The following is a 26,876-nucleotide window of genomic DNA, read 5'->3' as shown; positions in this document are numbered from 1 at the left end:
CCAATAGTCCATTGCTCATAGCAAGAGTCACTTATTATAAACACCTGAGTTAAGAGGTTGAGCATCAACTAATCTAGGTTGGGCTTGCTCATGCATCAGTGGTTTGTCTGATTGTCAACTGATCCCAGCTGGTCTTCTCTGAGACTGGGGTGACTTAGCAATGTTTATGTGGCATTCATTCACCTTTGTCTTGAGACTAAGGAGTCACTCTATACATATCCTTCTCATGGTAATTGTGGGAGCACAAGAGGCAAGGTATAATGAGCAAGCTCATTTTAAGCCATTGCTACCATCATTACATCTGCTAATAGTCCATTGACCAAAGCAAGTAACACTAATAAGCCCAGTGGCAGGAAGCAGGACAGGGCAAATCACTTAGGGCATGGTAGAAGGACATTGCCAAGTAATAAGGAAGAGGATATGGATACAGGGAAGAATTGAAACCAAATAATTTATTCTACCATACATGCTTACATGTGTGCCAGGCACTGTTCTATGCACTGGTGATACGGGAAAACACTAACAATCAACTTTTGCCCATATCGACCATTCTCATGCTGGGAAACAGAAAATACCACAAATAATAAATTAGCATGTTAGAAAATAATTTCTATGAATAAAAATGTATCCATGAAACAGAATAGGAAGTTTGGTGGTGGAGGTGGGGAGTGACATGCATTCTAACGGGATGGATAGGAAAGGCTCTTTTGGAAAAATGACCACTGAGAAAAGATTTAAAGGAGGCCTGAGAATGAGCCTGAAGACATGTTGGAGGAGTATTCTTGTGGAAGGAGTATTAAATATAAAAGCCCATAGGTGGGAGCACAGCTGTCAAGTTTCCAGGACAAGAAGGACACTAGTGAATTTAGATTTGAGTGAGAGGCACACGTACTAAGAGGTGTAGCTCCAAGTTGTGTAGGGCCTTCAGATCATTGTATACTCAGGTGAGAAGCAGAGGAGTCATATTGTTTGACTTACATTTTAACAGGATCACTCTGGCTTCTGTGTCAAGAACAGGCTATAGGAATGCAATGGTGGAAGCAGGGAGACCCATTGCAAGAATTAATTGATAGATGAATTGGACCAGGGTAATGGCAGTGGAAGTAGTGAGAAATGGTGAGATTTTGTATGTGCTTTGATGGTGGCACCAATAGAAATTGCTGTTAGACTGAGGAGAGAGTATTAGTTTGCTAGAGGTACTATAACAAAGTACCAGAGGTTGGGGGCTTAAACAATAGCAATTTATTCTCTCAGTTCTGTGGGCTCAAAGCCCAAGATCAAAAGGTTATTAGATTTTATTCATTCTGAGGGCAATGAGGGGAGAGCCTCTTATAGGTCTCTCTCCTTAGCTTGTAGATGGCTTTCTCCTTCCTGCTTCTTCATGTCATCTTCATTCTGTACATGTCTGTCCAAGTTTCCTCTTACTATACAGAAACCAGTCATCTTGGATTCAGGCCTACCCAGGTGATCTCGTTTTTACTTAATTACTCCTATAATGAACCTGTCTCCAAATATGGCCACATTCTGCGGTACTGGAGTCATGGCCTTAACGTATTCAGGCCATAACATGGAATTTGAGAGAAGGAAAAGAATGAAAGTTGACATCAGGGCTTTGACCTGGTGGAGTTATTATTAACAAAAATACAGAGGATCACAGAAGAAGATGAATTCAATTTGAGCATATTGACTTTGAGATGTCTGCTAGATATCCAAGTGGAGATGTTAATTAGGCAGCTGAACATTTATTTCTGGGGTTTGGGTTAGAGGTTGGAGCTAGAGATACAAATTTGAGAGTCATTGGCATAGAGATGCTATTAAAATCCTCGAGACTGGGCAAGATTACCGGGAGAGTGAGTGGAGGTAGAGAAAGACTGAAACCAGGAGCACCCTATATGATGAGGACAAAAAGAACAAAAATACTTAAAAAAAAAAAAAAGATTGAGAAAGAGGTAGGCAGGAACCCAGGGGAGTGTTTTAAGCAGGAGAGATCAGAAAGTTTGAGAGCTAAATAACTTGTCATTGGATTTCTATTGTGTGTGTGTGGTGGTGGGGATGGTCACTGATTACCTCAATATGGGTAATTGGAATGGAGTATTGGAGGCAAAAGCCTGATTTGTGAATTTTCAGGACAGAATTAATGGAGAGGAATTATAGATAGTGAGTAGCTAATACTTTTGAATAATTTTGCTGAAAGGAGAAGCGGAGAAATAGGAAATGTAGAAATACACATACTAGATTTATGTATGCCATGACTATATATAAAATGTATCAATATGTACTATATTTATTTCTATATACATGGATACATATTTTATATGCAGTTATATTCAGGTGTGCACATATAAAAATAATTATAATGATCAAACTAGCTAAACATTGCTACTACATTTTCCCCCTGGGAATAATGGAACTGATTCTATTGCTGATTTTCTTACTCAGTGTAGTATTAGTTAATTGAAGCTTTAATTTTTTAATTTTTTTTATTTCCAGGTTTAAGAAGTTTGATGACAAATACCTGCGGAAGCTTTTGATTCGGGAAAACCAACCCAAATCAAGCATTGTGTCCTTATATAAAAAGCTGGAAATAAAACATGCAATTGAGATGGCAGAGACTGGAATGATAAGTGCTGTTCCTTCTTTTGCATCTCTAAAGTAAGTACTATTTTACAAATAAAAGTTAGTATTGCTAGGTATGTCTTTATATTTTTATAGTTTTTATATCAGTAATAATAACAAATTTGACCTATGTCCTAGAGAGGTACTATAAGACCACACAGAAGAATGAAATTCTGTTAATGTGAAAGTCTAGAAATATCTATCCTATGTTGTCATGTCATGTCTCATTGTTATGTTATTTTAGAATCAACTAGTCAGAAAATATTTTGTCATGTGTAGGATGATAATACCTTTATTATCTTTGCTTTAGGCAATTCAGTGATTCTTGAAAGTAAATTGAAGTCTGTTTAGCAGGCATTTTAAAATACTTTAAGATGTATTATATTTGCTATTATATATATGCATGTAGTTATTTAGCTATTTCCCCATAGATAACTCACAGCTCATAGTTTAAGGCTTGGAATGAACATTAGTTTAGTGATCCCCTGCTTGCAATGTTTCTCAACCCAGGCCACACATTAGAAACAGCTTGGGGGCATTAAATAATGCAGATGCTGGGACCCCACCCAGACCAATCAAGTTAAAATATCTGGTACTGAGGACCAGGTATAGGTATCTTTATAAATTCTTCAGATGTTTCCAGTATGAAGCCAGGATTGAGATCCACTGACATAGTATGTCTCCTTAATTTTAAGAGAGAAAATTAATACTCAGAATTGTGAAGTGATTTATCCAAAATTGTATAGCAAAATTATAGCAGAACAGTAAATGTTCAGTTAACAAATGAGGTTATACCATCATGTAAGCATCATTCCTTTCCTGTTGCAAAAATGATAGAAACTACAGGTTCCACTGGTTTCTTCTTTCACTGATGAGATTGAAGCTCATTTAAACTAAATGTCACCTAATTAAATTCTTTCTGTGAAAGAGTTTAAATGAGAGAGGACGCTTCAAATCACACCCAGTCATATAAACTATGGTTTTTACTAGGACTCTAAGTGCCATAAAAATTATGGGAGTTTATACAATCCAGAATGAAAAGAAATAGTGATAAGAATGGCTTGGGGGTAAAGGCATTATACTGCATTATAAACAGTAGTGAATTGAGCAGAATGACTGACTTACAGTCTCAGTCTATGTGACATTTAATTGGTTTATTTATTGCCCTCAGATTGAGTTTTTCAAGTAGGAAATGGAACTTGACGTGATCCTTAAGTTTCTCTCTAGCTTTACAATTTCATGATCTTTCTTATGCACTATTCCATTTGCAGTAGAAGCAAAGGATAATTCAATTATCCAGCTTCTCAAAGGAGAGTCATTGTCATTGTGATCACAGAAGAATGAATTTTCAGGTTTACTCACTGTTCACAGTTCATTTTGAAGTTGGTAGTAAACAGTAAAGGCAAATGTTTAGAGTTAGTGAACTAGGGAAAAAGTTAATGGTTAAAGCTACATAATTGGCTAAACGAGTGCAATACTGACCATTCCACATTTCCTAAGATGTTTTATCTAGAGGAAAGTAGAAGAAAAAAGTGAGATAATAAGGAATTGTATTACTGATAATGATGGGCTGTTACAGACCAAACCATATTCTGTGAATAACAAGAAAAAAAACTACAAATATATTTTACAAATCTGCTTGAAAGCCAGAAAGTACTGGACCAATGAGGAACTTTGTTAGCCAAGAGTCAATAGAAGAGGGAATTCTAAGAATATAGTACTGGCATTTGGTGCAGTTTTTCTCCCTGGATTATAGAGGAGGTGTCTGAGAGTCTAAAAGGTTAAATCAGAGGTTTTGACACTGATTAAACTTAGAGAATAAAATTGGAATTCAGCACCCAAAAAGAAAGAGAAGCTTTTATATCCAGCCATAAGGGTTACCTCAGAATTCTGCACCTTAAACCTCACATAAAAGAAGTCCAATCTAGGATTATCTTAATCCATGATTGTTTATATCATTTGAGATTGATATTACCTCTATTCCAGTTGCTTGACAGAAGTAAACTTAAATCTTCTCTGGAAGAAAGTAAGATTGTAAAGATAATTAAACTATCTTAATGTTTTTTTTTTTTCATATTTAATATATAGCAACCAATCAAAAGAATATGAGTAGATAAGTAAATATGACAGAAACCATTGAGAAAAAGATATGAACAAAGTAGTAACAACTAAAATGAGATTCAGATAATTGAGTTATCAAACATGGACTTTAAAATAAAAATAATATGCTTAAGGAAAGAAAATGGCATTGACATTTTGGCATTATCATGGAGAGTATATGAATAAAAATACATTAGTGGAATGTCTGAGCTAAAAATCAAATAATCAAATATAGGATCTCATTTGATAGGTGTGAACACAGGTTGGATACAGTTGAAGAGATAATTAATTAATTGGGAGATAGGACAGAAAAAAATAACTAGAATGAAGCACAAAGTGAAAAAAGGATGAAAAAAATGGGGAAAAGAACATAAGGAACATATAGAAGATAGTGAAGAGTTCAAAAAGTAAGTGAGAGAAAAACTGGTAGAAGCAATATTTTAAGACAAAATGACTAATAATTTATCCAAACAAATAAAAGACAGGAACTGTGACTAACACCAACCAGATTAGATCAGAAAACTAAATGTAGGTATATGGTAGTAAAAACTACTAAAAACCAAAATCACAAAAGAGGAAATGAAATTTCAAACATACTGAGAGGAATAAAAAATCTATTTTTTTCAAAAGGAAAAAACTGACAATTATTTTTCAGTGAAAACAGTGGAAATCATTGGTATCTTCAAAATTCTGAAAAAAAAGGTAAAATAACCTAGAGTTTCATAACCCACTAAAATACCATTCAAAAAAGTAGAATAAAAACATTTTCAGACAAATAAAAACCATCATATTAAAGTAAACGATAAAGGGTTTCAGACAAAAAGAAAAGAGCTTCATAGAAAAGCTTGCAGATAAAGGGAGGAATTAAAACAATGAAAATGGTAAATATTTGTAAAATTTAAATGAGTATTAATTGTATAAAATAATACTACCTGTGGTGTTTTAAATCTATAATGACTTAAAACTAACAATAATACATAAATTGAGAGGGAGGTGAATGATATTAGTGCATTGTAAGGTCCTTGCATTGTCCAGAAAGTTATAAAAATAAAAAAGTATTTGGGACTTTAATAAGTTAATGGCTAATATTATAATCCCAGGTAACCACTAAAAAATGGTAAAAGAATGTAACAAGCCAACATAGATGGGAAATGAAATAACAAAATAAAATAAGTTTCAAATTGGAAACAAAGTAGATAAAACAATCATAGAGCATATGGGACAAATAGAAAGAAAATAGTCTTAAACTCAAATTACATTAAATATAAACTTCATTTAAAAGGGAGAGATGATCAAAATAGAAACAAATACACAACTCATTGGATGTTGTATATAAAAGATACTACTTATATGTAAGGTTATAGGAAGGTTACAAATAAAAGGTTGAAAAAAGATATACTGTGAAAGCACTAAACAAAGTTTATATGTAGCTACATTATTACTGTAAAATGTAAACATTATGAAAAAGATTGCTAGAGATAAAGAAATATATTTTTATAAAGTTTCAAATATATAAGAAGCCATAACATGTCTAAATTATCAGCATACAAATAACATAACCTCAGAATATATAAATGAAAACTTGACAGAACCACAATTAGAGATACACAAATTCATATATATCCCAGTAATTACCATAATTTTTGGTTTATAGTAATAGCAACTTGGCATTTAAAAATAATGTTAAAGTGTCAGTCCTGCTTCACCAACCTGCTTCCTTCAGTGCTCCCTCTAATGAGGTGCAAGATAGTGGAGGAGTAAGAGGAAGCTACACTAACCTACTCCCAATAATCTGGAATTACAACTAAATTGTAGAGAAATCACCCAGAATAACCAACTGAACAATAGCTGGAGAGAAGCCTTATAACCATGGACAGACAGAAGAAACTACTTCACCACAATGTGACTGGTACTGAGTGAGGAAGAGACATGAGAGGGCTGGCTGGGCTCCCACACATGGCAGCTGAAGTGCCAGAAGGAAATTTCAGTGGCCAGGGGTTTCCCCTGAGAATTGTGGAGTCTAAACCCCAAAGGGGATTTCCCAGCCTCCAGCACCAGAGCCAGAAAGGAACCCAGATAACATCCAGCTACAAAAAAGCAGTGAGGTCTCTGTCTGCCAGGGAAAGAAAAATTTTGTTTGCAGCCATTTAACCTGGGCTCAGCAATGTGGGGACAGAGTGGATGAGAGTCACTTGAGGAGAGTCTGTGGATGATGGCTTTAGGGAGAGAAATGAGAGAGCAGCCACCAGGATCCATGTGCTAACTCATCCCCATACTGCAGGAGCTGTCTTGCTCAGAGAGAGCAGTCCCCTCCAAGTGGCATCTGCTGGGAGGTAAGAAATAGCCCCACCCACAGGAATTACTCTGCCCCACCCTGTGGTACTTAAAGCCTGACTGCTGATTACAGATTGACTAGATTAAAAACTGAGGGAGAGAGCCACAAACTGTGGATCGCTAGTAGTCTCAAACAGGCTGCCTAGGGCCAGACTGTGACACCATCTGACATCAACAGAGGTGGATCCAGAAACAGAAAATACTGGATTCGACTGAGATGAATTCCATAGTCTTCATTATTTTCATTATTTTCTCTCCTGCATAGAGTTTTTAAATTCATTTCTTGTCCTTCAAGTTTGTACCTATTATGTCACTAGTTTTTATATTATAATTTATTTCAAATCTCATATTTTTCTCCCCCCTCCTTTTATTCCATTTTACCTTCTTTCCTTTTTTAATTTTCGTTTAAAATTTTTTTCTTTTCTTTCTTGCTATGACTTGTTTCCATTCTGCGTGCTTTTTCTCCTTCCTCCAGTCTCTCAGAACCATCTTTCTTGTCATTAGTCAGCTCACACTATATTTTTTATGTTCTTTAAATACCCTTATTCTCCCTCTGCCTTTATAAATCTTTGCTTTTTCATTGTGGTTATGGTGGTTCTTGTTGCATTTCTTTAATTTTATTTCTAGATCTTCACTATTTTGTCTTTCTGATCTCAAAATGTACCCTTCCCCTCTCCTTTCATATTACCTTCCTCCTGCTCTTTCTTTATTTCACTTTAAGTTTGATTTTTCCCTGTCTTTCTTTGCCTGGTTTTCATTCCTCATCTTAGTATTCATTTTCCCTCTACCCTCTTAAAATCACTTCTCTTTCCTTTACATATCTCTTAAGCTTTTCTTTTTTTCTTTTTTCCCTCTTATTCCCATTCCATCTATATTAAACTTGGTTCATTTATTGTTGATAGTGCTGTGGTGATTCTTTATATCCAATTTGGGTGCTATTTTTTTCTCTCTCTCAATACATATATATATATTTTTAAATTTCTGTTTATACCTAATAGTATTTGCTTTCCTTTTCCTACTCCATTCTGCCTTCTTCCATCCCTTTTTTATTTATGATGTAAATTTTACTTTCTTCCTCTCTTTGCCTTGTTCCTATTCCCTACTCTTATTATTTCTCCTCCCTCTACCTTCTCAAAGTTATTTTTCTTTCAGTTAGTCATCTCATATTCTTTTTTCATTTTTACAGTAGTCTAAATCTCTTTACACCTTTATTAATATTGGCTCACTTGCTATTAATAGTGTGGTTGTGGGTGGGCATTATTTTTCCAGGTGTGGGTTTGTTACCTGGGCTGTTTGGTTTTGTTCTGGTGTACCTGTACAACAGCATATAAGATGTGGTGGGCAGAGGGATCTCAGTCAGCCAGCTGGAGGGAAGGACCCACCAAAGAATGGCACACAACACCAAAACCAAATTACAACCCAAGTGCCTGTATAAATGGCATAAAGGGCATCCTAAGAGCATCAAGCTCAGGAGATCAGGAGATTGTACCACTAAGTGCCACAGGTCTCCTACCATGGAAATTCACACAATGGAGAAAGGGAGTCAAAACAGATCAATCTAAGAAGCAGAAAAAAAGAAGACAAGTCAGCTAAAATGGGGAGACAAAGAAACAACCCAAAGTCAAAAGAAAAGGAGGAATCCCCAGGAAGAGTGCTAAATTAAATACAGGCAAGCAAACTATCAGACACTGAGTTTAAAATAATGATTACAAGTATGCTCAATTAGTTCAGTGAGAACTACAGAGAACTCCAAAAAAGCAACAAGGAACTTACACCAGCATGAAAAAGAACATAGAAACTATCGATAAGAGCCAGGAGGAAACAAAGAGCACACTAGCTGAAGTGAAGAGCACCATAGAAGGAATTAAAGGCAGGGTAGATAAAGCAGAAGATCAAGTCAGCAAGCTGGAGGACAAGATAGAAAAATATCCTAGACAGAGCAACAAAATGAAAAAAGACACAAAATGAATGAAGAGGGTTAGAGGGAACTGCAGGACAACATGAAATGAATAATATCTGTATCATAGGGATACCAGAAGGAGAAGAAGAGGAGCCAGGATAGAAAACCTGCTTGAAAAAGTAATGGCAGAAAACTTCCCTAACTGATGAGACAAAAAATATCACACAAGTCCAGGAAGAACAGAGGATCCCAATCAAGATGAACCCAAAGAGGCTGACTCCAAGACACATAATAATTAAAATGACAAAACATAAGTACAAAGAGAGAAGCTCAAAGGAAGCAAAGGAGAAACAGCTAGTAACATACAAGAGAGCTCTAATAAGGCTATCATCTGATTACTCAACAGAAACACTACAAGCCAGATGGGAATGGCAAGTATTATGCCAAGTAATAAAAAGCAAAGGCCTGCAACCAACACCACTCTACCCAGCAAAGCTCTCATTTAAAATGAAAGGTGAAATAAGGAATTTCCCAGGCAAAAAAAAAGTCTAAAAGAATACATCTCCACCAAACTAGCATTCCAAGAGATGCTAAAGGGACTGCTTTTCAAAAAGAGAGAGAGAGAGAGAGAGAGAGAGAGAGAGAGAGAGAGAGAGAGAGAGAGAGGAACACGGGGACAAAGAAAAAAAACAGCAATGAATAAGTACCTATCAATAATAACCTTAAATGTAAATAGATTAAATACTCCAATCAAAAGACATAGGGTAGCTGAATGGATAAGAAAACATGACCTGCATATATGCTGTCTACAAGATACCCACCTAAGTACAAAAAATCTACACAGATTGAAAGTGAAGGGATAGAAAAATAATATTCCAAGAAAATGAGAATGGAAAAAAAAAAAAGCTGGGGTAGCAATACTTACATCAGACAAAATAGATTTCAAAACATAGACCTTAAAAAGAGATAAAGAAGGGCACCACATAATACTTAAGGGAATAATCCATCAAGAAGATATAATCCTTTTAAACATGCACATCCAACAAAGGAGCACCTAAATACATAAGGAAAATCTTGGAGGACTTCAAGAAAGGTATTGACAGCAACACACTCATCATAGTGGATTTTAACACCCCATTGTCAACAATGGATAAATCTTCCAAGCAAATAATCAACAAGGATATTGTGACATTGAACAGCACTATAGGTCAAATGGACTTAATTGATATAAACAGAACTATTTACCCCAAAGAAACAAAACATTCTTTCAAATGCACATAGAACATTTTCAAAGATAGACCACATGGAAGGACACAAAAGAAGCCTCAACAAATTCAGTAACATTGAAGTCACATTAAGTACTTCTCTGATCACAATGACTTGATTCTAGAAACCAACCCCAAGGGGGGAAAAAAAAACTCAAAACATTCCAATTCATGGAGACTGAATTACATGCTATTAAATAATGAATGCATTAGTAATTAGATCAAGGAAGAAATAAAAAAAATTCTGGAAACAGATGAAAATGAACACACAACAGTCCTAAACCGATGGGACATAACAAAGGCAGTCCTGAGAGGGAAGTTCATAGCAATACAGGCCTACCTAAAAAAGACAGAAGAATCTTAAATAAACAGCCTAACCCTACAGCTACACAACTAGACAAATAACAACAAACATAGCTCAATGCAAGTAGAAGAAAGAAAATATTCAAGATCAGAGCAAGATTATATGAAATAGACACAATTCAAAGAATCAGTAGCCCAGGAGCTGCTTCTTTGAAGATAAAGAAAATTGACACGCCTTTAACCAGACTCATCAAGAAAAATATGAGATAAAAATAAATAAAATCAGGAATGAAAGAGGAGAAATCACAACTGATACCACAGAAATACAAAGGATTGTAAGAAATTAATAAGAACAACTATAAGCCAAGATATTTGACAACCTGGGTGAAAAGGACAAATTTCTGGAAATGTATAATCTTCCAAAACTGAATCAAGAAGAAGCAGAAAGCCTGAATAGACTGATAACAACTAATGAAATTGAAGTAGTAAGAAAAAAATCTCAGGCACACAATATCCCTGGGCCAGATGGCTTCACCTAGCAAATTTTACCAAACATTTAAGAAAGAGCTAACTCCTATCTTTCTCAAACTAGTCCAAATAATTCAAGAAGAGGGAAAACTCCAAAACTCTTTCTATGAGGCCAGTATTATCATAATTCCAAAACCAGATAAAGACATAACAAAAAAAGAAAACTACTGGCCAATATTGATGATGCACATAGATGCTAAAATCCTCAACAAAATATTGGCTAACTGGATTCAGCAGTACATTACAAAGATCATACACAATGATCAAGTGGAATTCAACCTAGGGATGTAAGAATGGCATAATATTTGCAAATCAATCAACATAATACACCACATAAACAAAATGAAAGGCAAATATCACATGATCACATTAATAAATCCTGAAAAAGCATTTGATAAACTATAGTACTCATTTATGATAAAAACACCCAGCAAAGTGGAAATGGAACATACCTCAACATAATAAAGGACACATATGAAAAATCTACAGGTAACATCATACTCATCAGGCAGAAACCAAAAGCTTTCCCCTTAAGATCAAGAACAAGACAAGGGTGTTTGCTTTCACTACTTTTATTCAACATAGTATTGGAAGTTCTAGCCTTTGTGATTAGACAAGAAAAATAAATAAAAGGCATCCAAATAGGAAAGGAGGAAGTAAAACTGTCTTTATTTACAGATGGCATGATAATGTACATAGAAAACCCTATAGTCTCCACCAAAAAACTACTCAACCTAATAAGTGAATTTGACAAAATAGCAGGATACAAAGTCAATATTCAGAAGTTGAAGGCAACTAGGAAAATATCCCTTTTACTATAGCAACAGTAAAAATAAAGTACCTAAGAATAAACTTAACCATGAAGGTAAAAGAACTTTTCTTGGAAAACTATAGCGCACTGAAGAAAGAAATTAAGGAAGATACAAATAAATGAAAGCATATACCATGTTCATAGATTGGAGAAATTAACATCATTCAAATGTGCATACTACCCAAAGCAATCTACAGATTTAACACAATCCCTATTAAAATACCAATGACATATTTCACAGGTCTAGAACAAATATTTCGAAAATTTGTATGGAACAAAAAATGACCCCAAATGGCCTCAGCAATTGTGAGAAAGAAAAGTAAGAGAGGTCACAATAACTGATATCAAACTATGTTACAAGGCCAATGTAATCAAACAGTCTGGTATGGAATAAGAACAGACACATAGATCAACAGAACAAAATAGAGAGCCCAGAATAAAAACCATGTCTCTATGGTCAATTAACATTTGATAAAGCAGGCAGGAGCATAAAATGGAGTAAAAATAGCCTCTTCAAAAAATTGTGTTAGGAGACTGGAATGGTACATGCAAAAAAAAAAAAAAAAAAAATGAAACTAGACCACCAACTTACCCCATACACCAGAATAAGTTCAATAAAAGACTTAAACATAAGCCATGACACCATAAGTGTCCTAGAGAGGAACACAGGCAGGAAAATTTCAGTTATCCCATGCCACGATATTTTCACTGATATATCCTCTAGGGCAAGGAAAATAAAGGAAAGAATAAATAAATGGAACTACATCAAATTTAAAAGCTTCTGTGTGGCTAAAGTAACCATCATTAAAATAAAAAGGGAATTGACTGTACGGGAGAATGTATTTGTCAATGATACCTTAGACAAGGGTTTATCTCCAAAATATATAAAGAACTAATATGACTCAACTCCAAGAAGACAATCCAATTAAAAAATGGGCAAAAGATCTGAACACACACTGCTCCTAGGAGGACATATAGAGGATCCATAAGCATATGAAAGTATTTTCAACCTCACTAGCCATAAGAGAGATTCAAATTAAAACCATAATGAGATATCACCTCACACCAGTTAGAATGGCCATCGTTAACAAATCAACAAACAAGTGTAGAGAAAATGGAACCCTAGTGCACTGTTGGTGGGTATGCAGACTGGTGCAGCCACTATAGAAAACAGTATGGAATTTCCTCAAAACACTATAATCGGAACTGCCTTTGATCCAGTGGTCCCACTGCTGGGATTATACCCTAAGAATCCTGAAACACCAATGCAAAAGAACCTATGCACCCCTATGCTCATAGCAGCATTATTTATAATAGCCCAGTACTGGAAACAGCCTAAGTGCCCATCAGTAAATGAATGGGTCAAAAAACTGGTACATTTACACAATGGGATACTACACAGCAGAAAGAAAGAAGGAACTCCTATTTTTTGCAACAGTGTGGATGGAACTGAAGAGTATTATGCTAAATGAAATAAGCCAGGCAGTGAAAGACAAATACCATATGGATGTCACCTAGAAGAGGAACCTAATGAACAAAACAAACAAATGAGCAAATTAGAACCAGAGTCATGGAAAGAAGGAATAGACTGACAGGGACCAGAGTGGAGGGATGGGGGGATAAGGGTGAAAAGAAGGGGAAGGTTCTAGTCAAGGAACAGGTATAAATGACCCATGAACATGGAGAAACGGGTGGGGATTGACTGTAGGATTGGGGGTAGGTGAGGCAGTGGAGAGCAATGGGGGAAAATTGGGACAACTGTAATAGAACAACAATAAAAAATGTAAAAAAAAGAAAAAGAAAGAAATAATATAAAGGCTCTGGCTGGGTGGCTTGGTTGGTTGAAGCATGGTCCCACATACCAAAATGTTGCAGGTTCTATTCCTTTTGGGGGCACATACCTAGGTTGCAGGATTTATCCATGGTCAGGGTGCAGATGAGAAGCAACTAGGCAATGTTTCTCCCTTACATCAATCTCTCTCCCTCTCTCCCTTCCTCTCTCTCTAAAATCAATAAATATGTCCATGGGTAGGGATTAAAAAATAAAATAAATAAAAGTAATATGAAAACTATGTTCTTTATTTTGTGTGCCCTTGGCTCATTGTATTCATGTGCATGCACACACACGCCCACACCCACACACACATATATTTTTAATCCTCACTGGAGGATGTGCTTATTGATTTTAGAGAGATGGGAAAGGGAGGGAGAAAGAGAGAGAAAAACACAGATATGAGAGAGAAACATTGATTGGTGATTTGTTGCCCCTAGAGTGCACCCTGACCAGGCACCAAACCCAAAACCTAGGCATGTGCCCTGACTGAGAGTCAAGCCCACAACCTTTCGGTTATGGAACAAAACTCCAATGAACTGAGCCACACTGGCCAGGGCCATTTATGTATGTTAACAATCCAGCTTTATTTTCTCTATTTATTTTCTTATCTGTTTATTTTACTGTATGATAATGTATATTTTTGTAAGCCTCTTCAAAGCCTCTTAGAAGGAGTTAGAGTAAAACTATATAAATATAGTATATTCTCATTGTTTGCAGTACTTAAGGTTTTATAAAATTGTCCATGAACACTGAGTTGCAAATACTGAATCATTGCTCCTGTGGGAAAATACAGGGTTAGGTTCCTGTATGCCTCTAGTCACAATGTTTTAATTAGCCAATCAATACATGATCTTGTTCTGTTTAAAAATACCTGGCTTGTGTGGCTCAGTGGATTGAGTGCCAACCTGCAAACCAAAAGGTTGCTGGTTCAATTCCCAATTAGGACACCTGCCCGGGTTGTAGGCCAGGTCCACAGTTGGGGGTGTACGAGAGGCAACTGATGGATGTCCTTCTCGCACATCCATGTTTCTCTCCCTCCCTTTCTCCCTCCCACCTCTATCTCTAAAAATAAGTAAATAAAATCTTAAAAGAAAACATCTTATTTAAAATATATTGTTGTTTGATTAATATTGCACTTGTGACCAACAGCACTAGAACTCATGATTGAACAAAGGCTGTCTAACACAACTTTTCTCCAGAAGGCCCTTAACAGCCTTGTATACACATAGGAACACTATACCCCACTTCAGAACTACACTTAAAACAGCAAAATCACCAATACCACCAACAACAAAAAAATGCAAAATTGTGAAAAGTTTGTCACTGAATAGTCAAGGACAATTTTTAACAGTACGAGAACTAAAACAAGAAGGCAAAGCATTGCTTATTTGGGAACCTGCATGTCGATCAACTCAAATTTTTCTCCACTTTGCACATGTCTGTGAATGACTGGGAAAATTCCAAAATTATTGATAATATGTTTATAGACACATTTTAGCAAGTAGGTGAATTTGCTGGAATCCCTAAATAATGAGGATCAACTGTATATATATATATACATATTATAAATGGTGTTTTACAAATATACCTAATGAAGTATTTTAAGCTCAGGCCAGAATAGCAAAATATAGCTTAAATTTCTGTTAAAAAATCCTATATTACTATTTTTATTGTATTTTTCCATTACCACTTATTCCCTTTATACCCTCTTATGGCATATTAGAAATAATAAAGTGATAGCATTATAAGCTATTGTATAGTTAGATAGAGGGGAAGGGAGGGAGAAAGAGGGAGAAAAACATCAATGTGTGGTTGCCTCTTGTGATAGTTTAACTTCTGTGAAAAATAATTGCATGAACGGACTTTGAAAATATGTGCATGATTAAACTTGGCCAGAACGATTTCAACACTGAGATAAACTTTTTAAAATACTGAATTAACTTTAAAATGTTGAATACTTTCTAAGTGTCCTACTATAAACTAAGAGTATTTTTCTAAAATAATGATTTTGTGTCTCTAAAAAGGATACTGATGACTTCATTATTTGTTAAATAATAAGACATCCTTTTTCTAAACTTTCACAGTGACTATCGCGAAGAAAAAATAAGGAAGCTCACACCTGGTGAAATGGATGAAATTCGGAAAATATTATCAAGAAATCTCTATCAAATTCGTCAGCGAGTGAGAATAATTTAACAAAATATTTACTTGCTTTTGACTAAAAATATGCCTTCTGATTTTGTGCTGTCCAATTATAATGGATGCTGTCCCACCGTTAACCAGCCTGTGAGATCCCACACCAAGCATCTTCTCTTCACTCAGACCACATTTCACAGTGTGCAGTCGCTAGGGTACCACCCTCCTCCGAATACCATGGATGAAGTCTTCTGGGAGTTCTGTTACTATGGGCTTGGAAATTAAAAAGAAAAAAAAAATATATATATATATACACACACACACACATACATATACATACATATATATATATATATATACATATATATATATATGTATTTCTTCTTGTTTTTTAATGAAATACCTTCATAGCTTAGAAGACTTCTAAAAATGTATTTAGCCCTGGCTGGTGTGGCTCAGTGGATTGAGCACCGGCCTGCGAGCTAAAAGGAAGCCAGTTTGATTCCCAGTCAGGGCACATGCCTGGGTTGCAGGCCAGGTCCCCAGTTGGGGGCGCACAAGAGGCAACCACACATTGATGTTTTTCTCCCTCTTTCTCCCTCCCTTTCTCTCTCTCTAAAAATAAATTTTAAAAATACAATCTTAAAAGTACATTTAATTTCTTTATTATTCATAAAGTGCTATAGTTTCTTCCTTTAATGTGTCATCTGAATTGCTTCTTTAACTGTATTTCCATTGTTTATTCCATATTCTAATAGTTCGCTAGCAATATAGCTAACACTTAGCAAATGAATACAATTTGCCAAGCCCTATTTCAGCATATTGCATGTATTGGCTCATTTTATCCTCCAATAAATGGTGTTACTATTGTTTGCATTTTACAGATGAAGAAATTAAGGCACAGGGAGGCAAAGTGGTCTAAGGGACACACTCCTTGTTAGGAGTCCTCTTTACTCATATTGGGGTCATCTCTGTAGCTTCTTAGCTGTTCTCCCCATTTCATCCTACATTACTGTTCATTCCTCCATCCTTTTCCATAAAGCATCTTTAAAATTTTTTTTTTAATCCTTACATGAGGACATGCTTATTGATTTTTAGAGAAAGTGGGAGAGAGATATGAAAGAAGAGAAACATAAATTGGTTGCCTCCTGTGCATGCCTCAACCAGGGGCCAAACCCACAACCTAGGCATGGGCCCTGATTGGGAATCGAACCCATGACCTTTTAGTTTACAGGATGACACTCCAGCCAAGTGAACCACAGTGCTGAGTGTACTAAAGTACCTTTTAATAGCAGCATTCTCCTATATTAAATTAAACGACAATTGTTGCTTTCAAGCTAAATTGTTCTTTCAGAATCTGGGCTATTAGCAAGTTTCACTTCATCCACCCTTATTTCCATGCTGCCCTCCCTCACCCACCCACCTTAAACCCTCAGAGAATACAAGTTGTCTTCATTCTTTGGCCTGGGTGCTTTCTTCCCTCTCTCCACTACTGCTTCCTATAAGCTCAGTTGATCCACATCTTTGGATTTCTAATATTTCCCAACACCTTCCATATTATTATCAACCTTATCTTTTATTTTATTATTTTTTTTTATGTCTGACTTTTTTTTTTTAATTTTGGTTTTTCAATTACAGTTGTCCCCTTTTCCCCTAATTTCTCTCCCCCACCCAACCCACCCCCTCTCCCGCAATCATATCCCTCCCCATTGTCCATGTCCATGAGTCTTTTATACAGGCTCTTTAATTAAACCCTTCCCTTACTTATCCCCCTTCTCTCCCTCTCCCCTCCAACCTTATCTTTTAATGAGCTCATGCTATAGTGCTGTATAACTTAAGTTTAGCACTTAATTTCATAGATTTATATCATTTTGTTAGCCTTAGATGCCCAACTAGATGGTACGTATATCAAGGCAGGTATTGAGCCTTGTTCTATATTACTTTTTCATATCTCTACTAGGCCCAATATAGTCTGGACAGAGGGATATTCCCAAGAAGTATACATTAATTCTATCAGAAAATGAACCTACTTAAAAATTACAATTTGTTTTAGGAAACAGATTTCTATATAGCTTACAAAACTAAAAATGTATGCCACAAACAGCCCACTTTGAGACATTTTACTGCTTTAAATACCAGGTCATGATCATTGCTGGTGGTAGCAGCAACTTTCTTAATTTAACAACCCAGCTGAAAGGAAGAAATATTGCTAAGTTAATCAAAAAGATACGGCACCAGCAAGTGGCTCAAAGTTATTTATTTTTATACTAGTAATTGCTATTCAACAAAGAATGGATGAAGATGACTTGTATTTTTTCCCAGCCGCTAATGATGGGTAAATACCTATAAGGTACTTCAAGGTAGATGATGGCACTTGATGAATTCAATCATTATTCTCATTTATAAAGATTACACTTTCCAATTTAAAAAAAGCAAACCTTATTCACTGGTTTTATTAGAAGAAAAATTCCTTCAAAATTTGAAAGAATGTTAACTTTCATACTTTTTTCCCTCTGCACTTTAGTTAAGTACCTTGCTGAGATGCAAAGCCAGAGAAATATAGTCAAGCTTTGGAACTTATGGGGCAGTAATCATACATTTTTTTTAATGTCGCTTATGTTTTTATTTCAGACTTTGTCATATAACAGACACAACCTGACGGCTGACACAAGTGAGAGGCAGGCCAAGGAGATCCTGATCCGCCGAAGGCACAGTCTGAGAGAGAGCATCAGGAAGGACAGCAGCTTGAACCGGGAGTGCCGGGTAACTAGAGGGTGTGCTGCTGGGATGTGAACTGCTTCCAAAGGCTGTGCCAGAGGCTGCTCTGGAGCTCTTCTGAGGGTTGATTAACAGTAATTCTGGGATAGAGTTGATTAAAAGTCTTTTAGATGTTCCTTGAACACCTCTTATTTTCCAGAAACAGTTCTAGGCACTTGGGATACATTGGTAAACAAAACTGAAAGATTCTTACACTTGCAGAATTCTTATTCTAGTCAGGGGGAAATGATCACTAATAGGTAGAAAAAGCAAATTATCTGTTATCAGCTATGGAAAAAATGAAAAATTGCCAAGGAAGAAAGTTGGGAGTACTGGGAAGGGTCAGACAAGTTTCAATTTTAAACAGAGTGGCTGGGCCAGGCTCCATTTGGAAAGTAATATTTGATCTTTCCAGGGGGAGGTTGCTGCCCGAGTGCAGGCCTGTGTGCACTGATGTGGAGAAGGCACAGTGGCTGGGGAGTGAGTGTTCACAGGGCAGTTGGCTCAACATTTTTCTTGTTTCTAGAAAAGCAATTTTTAAATGATGCCATGATTGCTTAATTTAGCACAGCAGGCGTGCATCTTATTTTTAATAATATTCTGTATTTGGTTATCAGAGATAAAAATTTTATGTGTAAGATGATCTTTTTCTGTATTCAATGTAGCAGCATTGATTAAAAATTAAACTAAATACAAATGGCATTGGAAATGTCAGCAAATTTGCTGTACTAATACTTTTTGTTCTATCATTTTCAAGACTTATTAAATAAAACTAAAATATGCTGCAATTTTTAATCTATTTTCTTTGGCATACATATAGGTTCTGAGGCTTTTTCATTAATATTGTCATAAAAGGTGGTTCACTAGCTTTTCATTAAGAAAACCCAGTGGTTTCCACGTCTTGTTCCTAATGGTCTCACTTTATTTCCATTTTGTTTTACTCCTGCTTTCCTCTATATTTTAGGCAAAGTTTACTGATTTTAATTAAATAATTATTGCTTGGAACTTTCTTCCCCTACCCTAAAGCCTCTCCCAGAATCATTTTGGGATTGAGAACTAAAATTTTAGTTTTTACAAGATCTGTCATAAGATTTTAAACTTCTAATATATATAATAAATAACGTCTAGCTAGTCTAAGGTTTTCTATTTTTGTTTTTTTTTACAGACTTCAACTTCAACCTCCCAATACTTATCCTTACCAAAAAATACAAAGCTTCCAGAAAAGCTACAGAAGAAAAAGAATATTTCTAATGCAGGTAATGAATACAGTTGGAGCAGAAAGACTTGAAGCTTTTTTACTAATGTGTATGGAATAGAAAGATGTACCTATTCTGCTTCTCTATTAAACACAATGAGTTCAATAGCTTGCAAATCTAAAGTAATACGGTGGCCTTTTGTTAGCATTGCATGTTTTTTGAATGGAGTTCTGTGCATGTTATAAAAATTCAATCAGTTATTTTCATAATAATTCTATTTGATATAGCAAAAGCAAGTATCACCATGTGGTTAGTGATCAGGTAAATAGTAAAGTTGTAAATGTGCAAAGGTATGCTTAATTTTTTACTGTATCTATTTCATAAAGGCAGCCATATATTTTACTTCCAGATGTAATTATTTAAGCTTTGACATAAAGTCTAATATCTCTTTATTTGATGACAATTTTTATGTAGAGTCCAAGTCATTTCTGTGAAACCCCAGAAGTATGTTAGGATTATGTTATTAAAATGTAGATGTAACAATAATACCCCCACCTTTTTTTTTTTTCTTGTTGATTTATTTAACCAAGAAGAGGGAAGTCTAATAATGGCCTGGGGTAATTGAGGGTGAGGTGAGAAGTGAGAAGGGAGAAAAAGACAGCTGGATATTCAAAGCAGATGGCCATGTCACCACTGAGCATCCAGCAGAAATACTGCTTCCAAGAATCTCAAGTCCTGGGCAAGCACCCCATCAGCTGTCCTACCAACAGTAGTCTAGGACCTCAATTTTGACAGCAATCTGGTTATACTGTTAACTCCTACCTTTGTTTGGAAAGTACACATTGGTGTTTTAAACCTTTTATAAAAATATGAAGAAAATATACAAGGCTGTATATGAGATTCCAGATCAAGACAAGAATCTCTGTAATAGCAGCTGATTCTTGGTGTCTTCCTGTGTACAAAACCTGAGCTGAGCCCTCCTGTGAGAGTTCCTGTGATGCAGATGAGAGCACAGCCACAGCTGCTCAGTGGTCTCAGAATGCCCGCTCCACCACTTACTGACATCTCTTGAACCTTAGTTACTTCATCTGTAAATTGGGTGATTGTGAGAGTTAAATAAGTTAACGTATTTAAAAGTGCTGATGACAGTGCCTGGCATATAGTAAAAACTCTTCAAAATCAGTATGAATACACACTTGTGGACCTGAACGCTCACAGAGATCATGCAGAATGTCCAGGTCTGCAGCTAGAGTGAGGAGGGAGCCCTCTGACCTCCCACACTAACATACTGTAGAGTCACTGGTAACACCTTCTCTCTGAAATGCTTGCCCATGGTGTCCTTCTTTTGCTTTTTGATAGGTGACAATAGCAGCGACTCAGACACAGATGCTGGGACCACCGTCCTCAATTTAAAGCCCCGAGCCAGGCACTTCTTGCCAGATCAGTTCTCAAAGAAAGCCCCCCAGTCCTACAAAATGGAATGGAAGAATGAGGTAGACGTTGATTCCAGCCGAGGGAAGCCCTGCACCCCCCCAACTCTCCACAGCAAAGAGGGGGCCACCCAGACCCCAGGAGTGCTCCGGCAGCCCCTTCTCTCCGAAGGCCAGTTTGGCCTGGTGCAGGAAGACAGTGTGACTGAAGGCGACCGACCCAAACCACCCCCCAGGCTGGTCCGAAGGGCATCAGAGCCTGGAAGCCGGAAAACCCACTTTGGGAGTGAGAAATCGTAATGGAAATGGCCAAAGAGGACCTGGGGAGTGGCAGTGACTGACCCAGCACAGCTGTGGTTATTACTCCAAAACCTGACACAGGGGAATCCATTTCAAACCCTCTATGTGGCTAAATCCTCTCTTTGGGTGGTGGAGTCCTGGCTCTAATGGGACAATTGCTTACCCCAAGAAGAGGAAAGTCAAAGAAAAAAAGACCATCAAATGTCTTTTATAACTTGTTGCTAGCAGTTGTAGTCTTTGCAGGCCTAAAGAAAAAAAAAATGTGTGCCTTTATTGAACTTGAGTGACAGAACTTGACATTTTTATCACACCCTTGTTGGTGAAAATTTTAATATATATATGCCTCGAATTTTATTTATGAAAAAACATGGATATCTGTGATCAGTTTTTAAGTGAATGACACTAAAAATACTCAGAGCATCTTCCTAGTGTGTAGAGGGCAGCTCCTGTCGGCTGGTGGGCCATCCGCCCAGGGTCCAGGTGTTTTCAGAGCTCGAGCTGAGGAGCCATAAGGTGGCCTGGTTCCCGGGGCCCAGATCAGAGGCCTCGTTACCCCTATCGAATAATGAAAATCAGCTGGTTTTTAATTTGTTCTTCATTCTACCATGTCTTGGGGTGACATATAGATTCCATCAACTTTTCATGTTCAAATGGTACAAAGAGAAAGGCTGTATGGATGACACCAGTTTGTAATGTGTGATAGACTTGGTAACAGCTGTGGCATGTGGGGAGACAGGGCAGCACCTACTGAAAATGTGTTGGCAGGTTTTATCGTGTGCAATACTGGGAGGAGGAGGCTGGTTCCTGTTCATGCCCATCTATGATCACCTGCTTCAGAATTTTTCTGTAAAACATTCTAGAACTTTGAATCTAAGTCAAAGGCTCTAAGCAGAAAAGACTGAAAGTTCACATGAGCAGTAGTCCAGTGTTCAACAAGTTGGTTAGAGTTCAGGTTTTGAATTTGATTCAGGCAGAAGCACTTTGGAGAATGAGTGTTCTATTATTTTGCACTGTCTGTAAATTTTTTTACCCTCCCCCCAAATAAAGTGGTAACTCAGTTCTTCATATAAAAATGGATTCAACTCATCTGAGTACTTTTTAAAAGTACAACAGAAAGACAGGCAGTAGGACAGACATAATTATTAAAGATGATTTGAGTCTCTCTCTCTTATACTGTAGATTTTATTGGCCTGTCATTTTTTTCTGTAAACCTTTAAAACTTGACTGGGACAGGATTCTAAATTTCTGGGTTTAGACATGAAATTAGGCCATGCATGTGGTCCTATGAATTCACATTGGAGATACAGTAAAGAATACAATTGACCACAGTATTACTGATGGAAAACTTGAACAAATTTAAAAAGACATATTACTAGGAAATCCTAGGCAGTGGTTTTCTGTGCCCTGCCTCTCCCCTGACCCATGTGGAGAAGTAAATGTTCTAGCTTTTATTTTCTTGTTCTGAAGTTTCCCAATATTGCTAGATTGCTGGATGTGAGAAAAAGGGGAATATACATGCAAGATACAAGCTCATAAAGAACACAGTTTCCTTCCAAACTCCCTAGTAGATCAGTGGAAAGCAGTGTAGACTCAATTTGAATACTACAAGCTTGGGATTCTGTGCCAAAAATATTAATTTTAAATGAAAATATTTATATAAAATATGTATTACATCTTCTGAAAAGAAATTAAAACTGATTTACTTTACAATTTTATTATAGGAATGTGATTCATCAAGAGCTGTGATGTGTGTTTTTGAGACTGCCAAGAGTAAATTTTTTGAAGTTAGTATATGAAATTTGAAAGGGGAGGTTGAAATGAACAATGACCTTAAAAATGTTTCCTGATTTTTCCTGGTATTCTATATTAATAAATATTATCAGGGGTCTCTCTGGAACTGAAGGAGAATAAAATAAAATATTTTATAACACTACTTTTTCTAAGTTGACAGACCAAATTCAGCTTTCACTTATTAAAAGTCAGATCAAGAAATTTCATGACATTGTGTAAGTTTTGAAAACAGGAACATGTCACTTTATCTTTATCATCAGTATAATTTTTTTCTTACTTGTTGAATGATAAAAAGCAATGAAAAATAAATTTGACTTCATTTAGCTTTTCTCTATACTTCTTTTTATGAAATTATTAAGTTCTATACACTAATAAGGAGAGAATACGAAGTTGAAATCCTTTAACTAAATATGATCATCTAAATTTGGGTAATAGAGAATGATCCTCAACTTTTGATAATGACTCCCTTAGTTGGAAAACTTGTTTCAACCAAAGTTCCAATGTGACTATAGAATAGTGATGGGTCTCTGGTGTTTGTGGTAACAGTTTTGATTTTTACTGTCTATGAGTGAAAAGTCAGGGCTTATTTCTTTATATATAATTCTAAGGGCCAACTATTAGAAATAGTTAATGCCAGTTAGCAAACAACTATAAATAGGCCTTGAAATCTGATACTTTAAAAAAGATGTTTTGTATATATGCCTCCAAATTATCTGGACTCAAATTCCCTTCGGACTTTGCTAAGCTTTGTAGTAGGGTTATACCTACTACAAAGGAGGTGGGGGTGTTAATTTATAGAAAAAGCCTAAAGAAGCAGTTATTTATTACCCGTCTCAGTGTGTTTTGCATTTGTAGCACTAAGTCATGTTGATGTTCAAACTGGCATTTCATAATTAATCGTGAGAAGTATAATATTATTAGTTCACAGTTTACACTTGACTTTATTCTCTAAGGAGTGATTAAAGAGATTTCTTGTGTAGTTGAAGTAGCTGTTGGCATGATCTCCTGAGGCCTGAACACTAGATATTGATTCCCTTTCTCAACCTGAAAAAGAAAGGCTCCTGACTCAGAACAGTCTGTTAATCTGGGGTTGTTGGTTAGTTGTTTTGTTGTTGTTGTTGTTTTCTTTTTTTAACTTTTGGAATAAAACATGTAGCCTGGTGGTACTTTATATCCCACATTTTAACCAAGCCCTTTCTTCAACTCACTTGTAAGGCAAGCAAGAGCTTTATTTGGGTAACTGCTGCTGGACAGTGACCATAGCTCTTTGTCCAAGAGACATGACCTTCCCTTCCTTCCATTTTTTCCCTCATACCGTCCATCTCACACGTGATGTGACTGACACCCTCAAAACGGGTCAGCCGCCTCAGCTGTGCAGACAAAATGCCTACAATGGTTAGTTTCTAAAATCTTCTTTTATGTTGTATTGGCAGATAGTTTTCTGATCCCTTTTGTTTTCTAATTTTTTCCATATTTTAAAAATAAAATTCTATTTTACTACCATTACGAATAATCAATAGAATGTGGGTCAGTTCTCTTACCTGTATGATCAGGGAATGAGTTTTTCTGTTTAGAGTTAACACATGCACTGTAAACCGATTTTCAATATACAGAGAATATTATTTTGAATGGTTCAGAACCTACTTTAGGGCCCTTAGGTATGTCACGGAGGTTTACTTTTTACTCTCAGGCATCTAGGTTAAGTACTTACCTTTCGCTAGAAGCAGCCTGGAGAAGGCACTGCGAAAGTGACCAGAAGAAAATGCTCACTGTGGTCAGTGACCGCAACACCGGGCACTGTCAGACACCAACTTCACAGAGCCTCGGCCTGGGCTTCAGCCTACATGGCACAGACAATGGCAAGCACAGAGCAAAAGCCCATCACATGCGCAGCAGAACATATTTATCACATTAGGTTCATTTTGGATAATTCATGTGGTTTCAATTTCATTCAGCAAACTCAGTATAGGGTTCTGGTGGGTAAGCTATCACAGGAAACAATAATTAGTCTGGATAAGAACCTGAGTCCCAACTATTGAAAATAGAACAGCTTCTTTGGTAAGCCCGAAGAAAGATCATCTCTTATCCCATATGACAAATTGTAACTATTAATAAGTATTTTAACTGTTTCATCCTCCACAGTGTTTAACTTGGAAATGGATTTTTATTTATCAATATGTAGTGTATTTTAAATCCACTGTGATCAAAATACAGTGCTTTGTTCTAACAAGGTACTTACAGTCCACTTTTATGCCATGTATTGGTAATTAACACTCCTTCTTTAGTGTTTATAATTATCTTTTACCTCCAGGAACAACAAAAGCTGGTTCAGAGTATTCATTTTCAAAATAGCAATTGGAAATATTTCTTACAATGTAGTGAATCAGGAGACAGCAGAAATTCTGTTATTGTTTTCACAGACAGCTATCTAAAATGGTGAGTTTAGTCAATATGGGAAAAATAAGACATCTAAAGTAAAATAATGTTTTAAAGTAAGTTAGTATTTGTGCAGCTAATTACATATAAATCAGTGTGTAATAACACGTTATCTTGAAACTATTTCCTTGTCATCAGTGTAGAATAAATTTCAGATTATGTATATATTCAGTATTAGTATATGGTTGGAAAAGACAAAGGCTTGTTGTTTTTACTATTAAGATGTGTTTTAGCATACTGGAAGTTAGAATTTCCAAGCACTTCAGTACCCTAATTTAAAATATACATCAGGATACAAAACAATGGCTTCTAAAATTAATAATTAGAATAAAACTTCATTACAATTTTAAAGGGATTTTGTTATTAAAGAAAATGATAGTCATATAACTGGCAAGTTGTTCAGGAAAAAATAAATTAAGAGGATCCTACTAAAACACAAAGGCCCACAGAGCACTGCCCAACATCACTGCTTCAGTGGCTCTCCCTCACCTGCCAGAAAAACTCACCGTTGGCACAGAGGACGAGCCCCTCCAGAACTAACCCTGTGTTTTTCCACTCTGGGTGTGCATGAAAAACACCAGACACTTCAGAGCCTGGTTCCCCAAGCCCAAGGCAGGATCTGGGCAGCCAGGGTATAAAACCACGGATGCTAGCCCCTGCTGTTTGCTCCAGGCACAACCCCAGACTTCCCTGCTCCAGGAGGCTACTGGGCCTGAGATGTGGAGCCAAGCACATTACTCTCTTGGTCAGGCATCGTCTGTTACCTTTCTTTATGTTGCTAGTACCTCTGGACATGAGGGCAGAGATAGACCCCCGCCCCCTCTGTGGTAACTGGCCAAGCCTTTTAGAACCCCATGCCCTGAGGCTGTTACCAATTGTGGTTGATATAATATTGAAAGAGTGCCACTTCCTTTATAAACCTTTCAAGTAAGTCCAATGCCTGTAACATACGATTCCATATAAAAATTAGATTGAATCTCATAAAATTGCAGATATTTTTTACGTACAAAAAGTATTCAAAAGAATTTTTAAAAAATCAACACAAATTTTAATTGAGCATATTTAATATCCTAAGGTCAACTTCCATAAAATATACAAATACTATCCTTTATAGTAGTGGTTTTCAAACTTTACTGTAT

The 26,876-nt window shown here is 36.3% G+C and overlaps 1 protein-coding gene across 1 annotated transcript in view; it reads left to right on the top strand.

The window, feature by feature from the left end:
* SLC9A2 (solute carrier family 9 member A2) overlaps positions 1–23,578 on the top strand; it is a 117,984-nt gene extending 94,406 nt beyond the window's left edge. Inside the window, exons 8-12 of the mRNA XM_090281874.1 lie at positions 2,491–2,652; positions 15,776–15,872; positions 18,459–18,590; positions 19,750–19,840; positions 21,140–23,578. Coding sequence (XP_090138000.1) covers positions 2,491–2,652; positions 15,776–15,872; positions 18,459–18,590; positions 19,750–19,840; positions 21,140–21,510 — 853 coding nt within the window. The 3' untranslated portion in view covers positions 21,511–23,578. The remainder of the gene's footprint in view (positions 1–2,490; positions 2,653–15,775; positions 15,873–18,458; positions 18,591–19,749; positions 19,841–21,139) is intronic.
* The last annotated feature ends 3,298 nt before the right edge of the window (positions 23,579–26,876 follow it).

The sequence above is a fragment of the Furipterus horrens genome, unplaced genomic scaffold (assembly GCF_987537825.1).
Source record: "Furipterus horrens unplaced genomic scaffold, mFurHor1.1.pri manual_scaffold_6, whole genome shotgun sequence".
Classification (NCBI taxonomy): Eukaryota; Metazoa; Chordata; class Mammalia; order Chiroptera; family Furipteridae; genus Furipterus; species Furipterus horrens.
The sequence above is the reverse complement of the archived record's forward strand: the minus strand, read 5'-3'. Positions and strand labels throughout refer to the sequence as shown.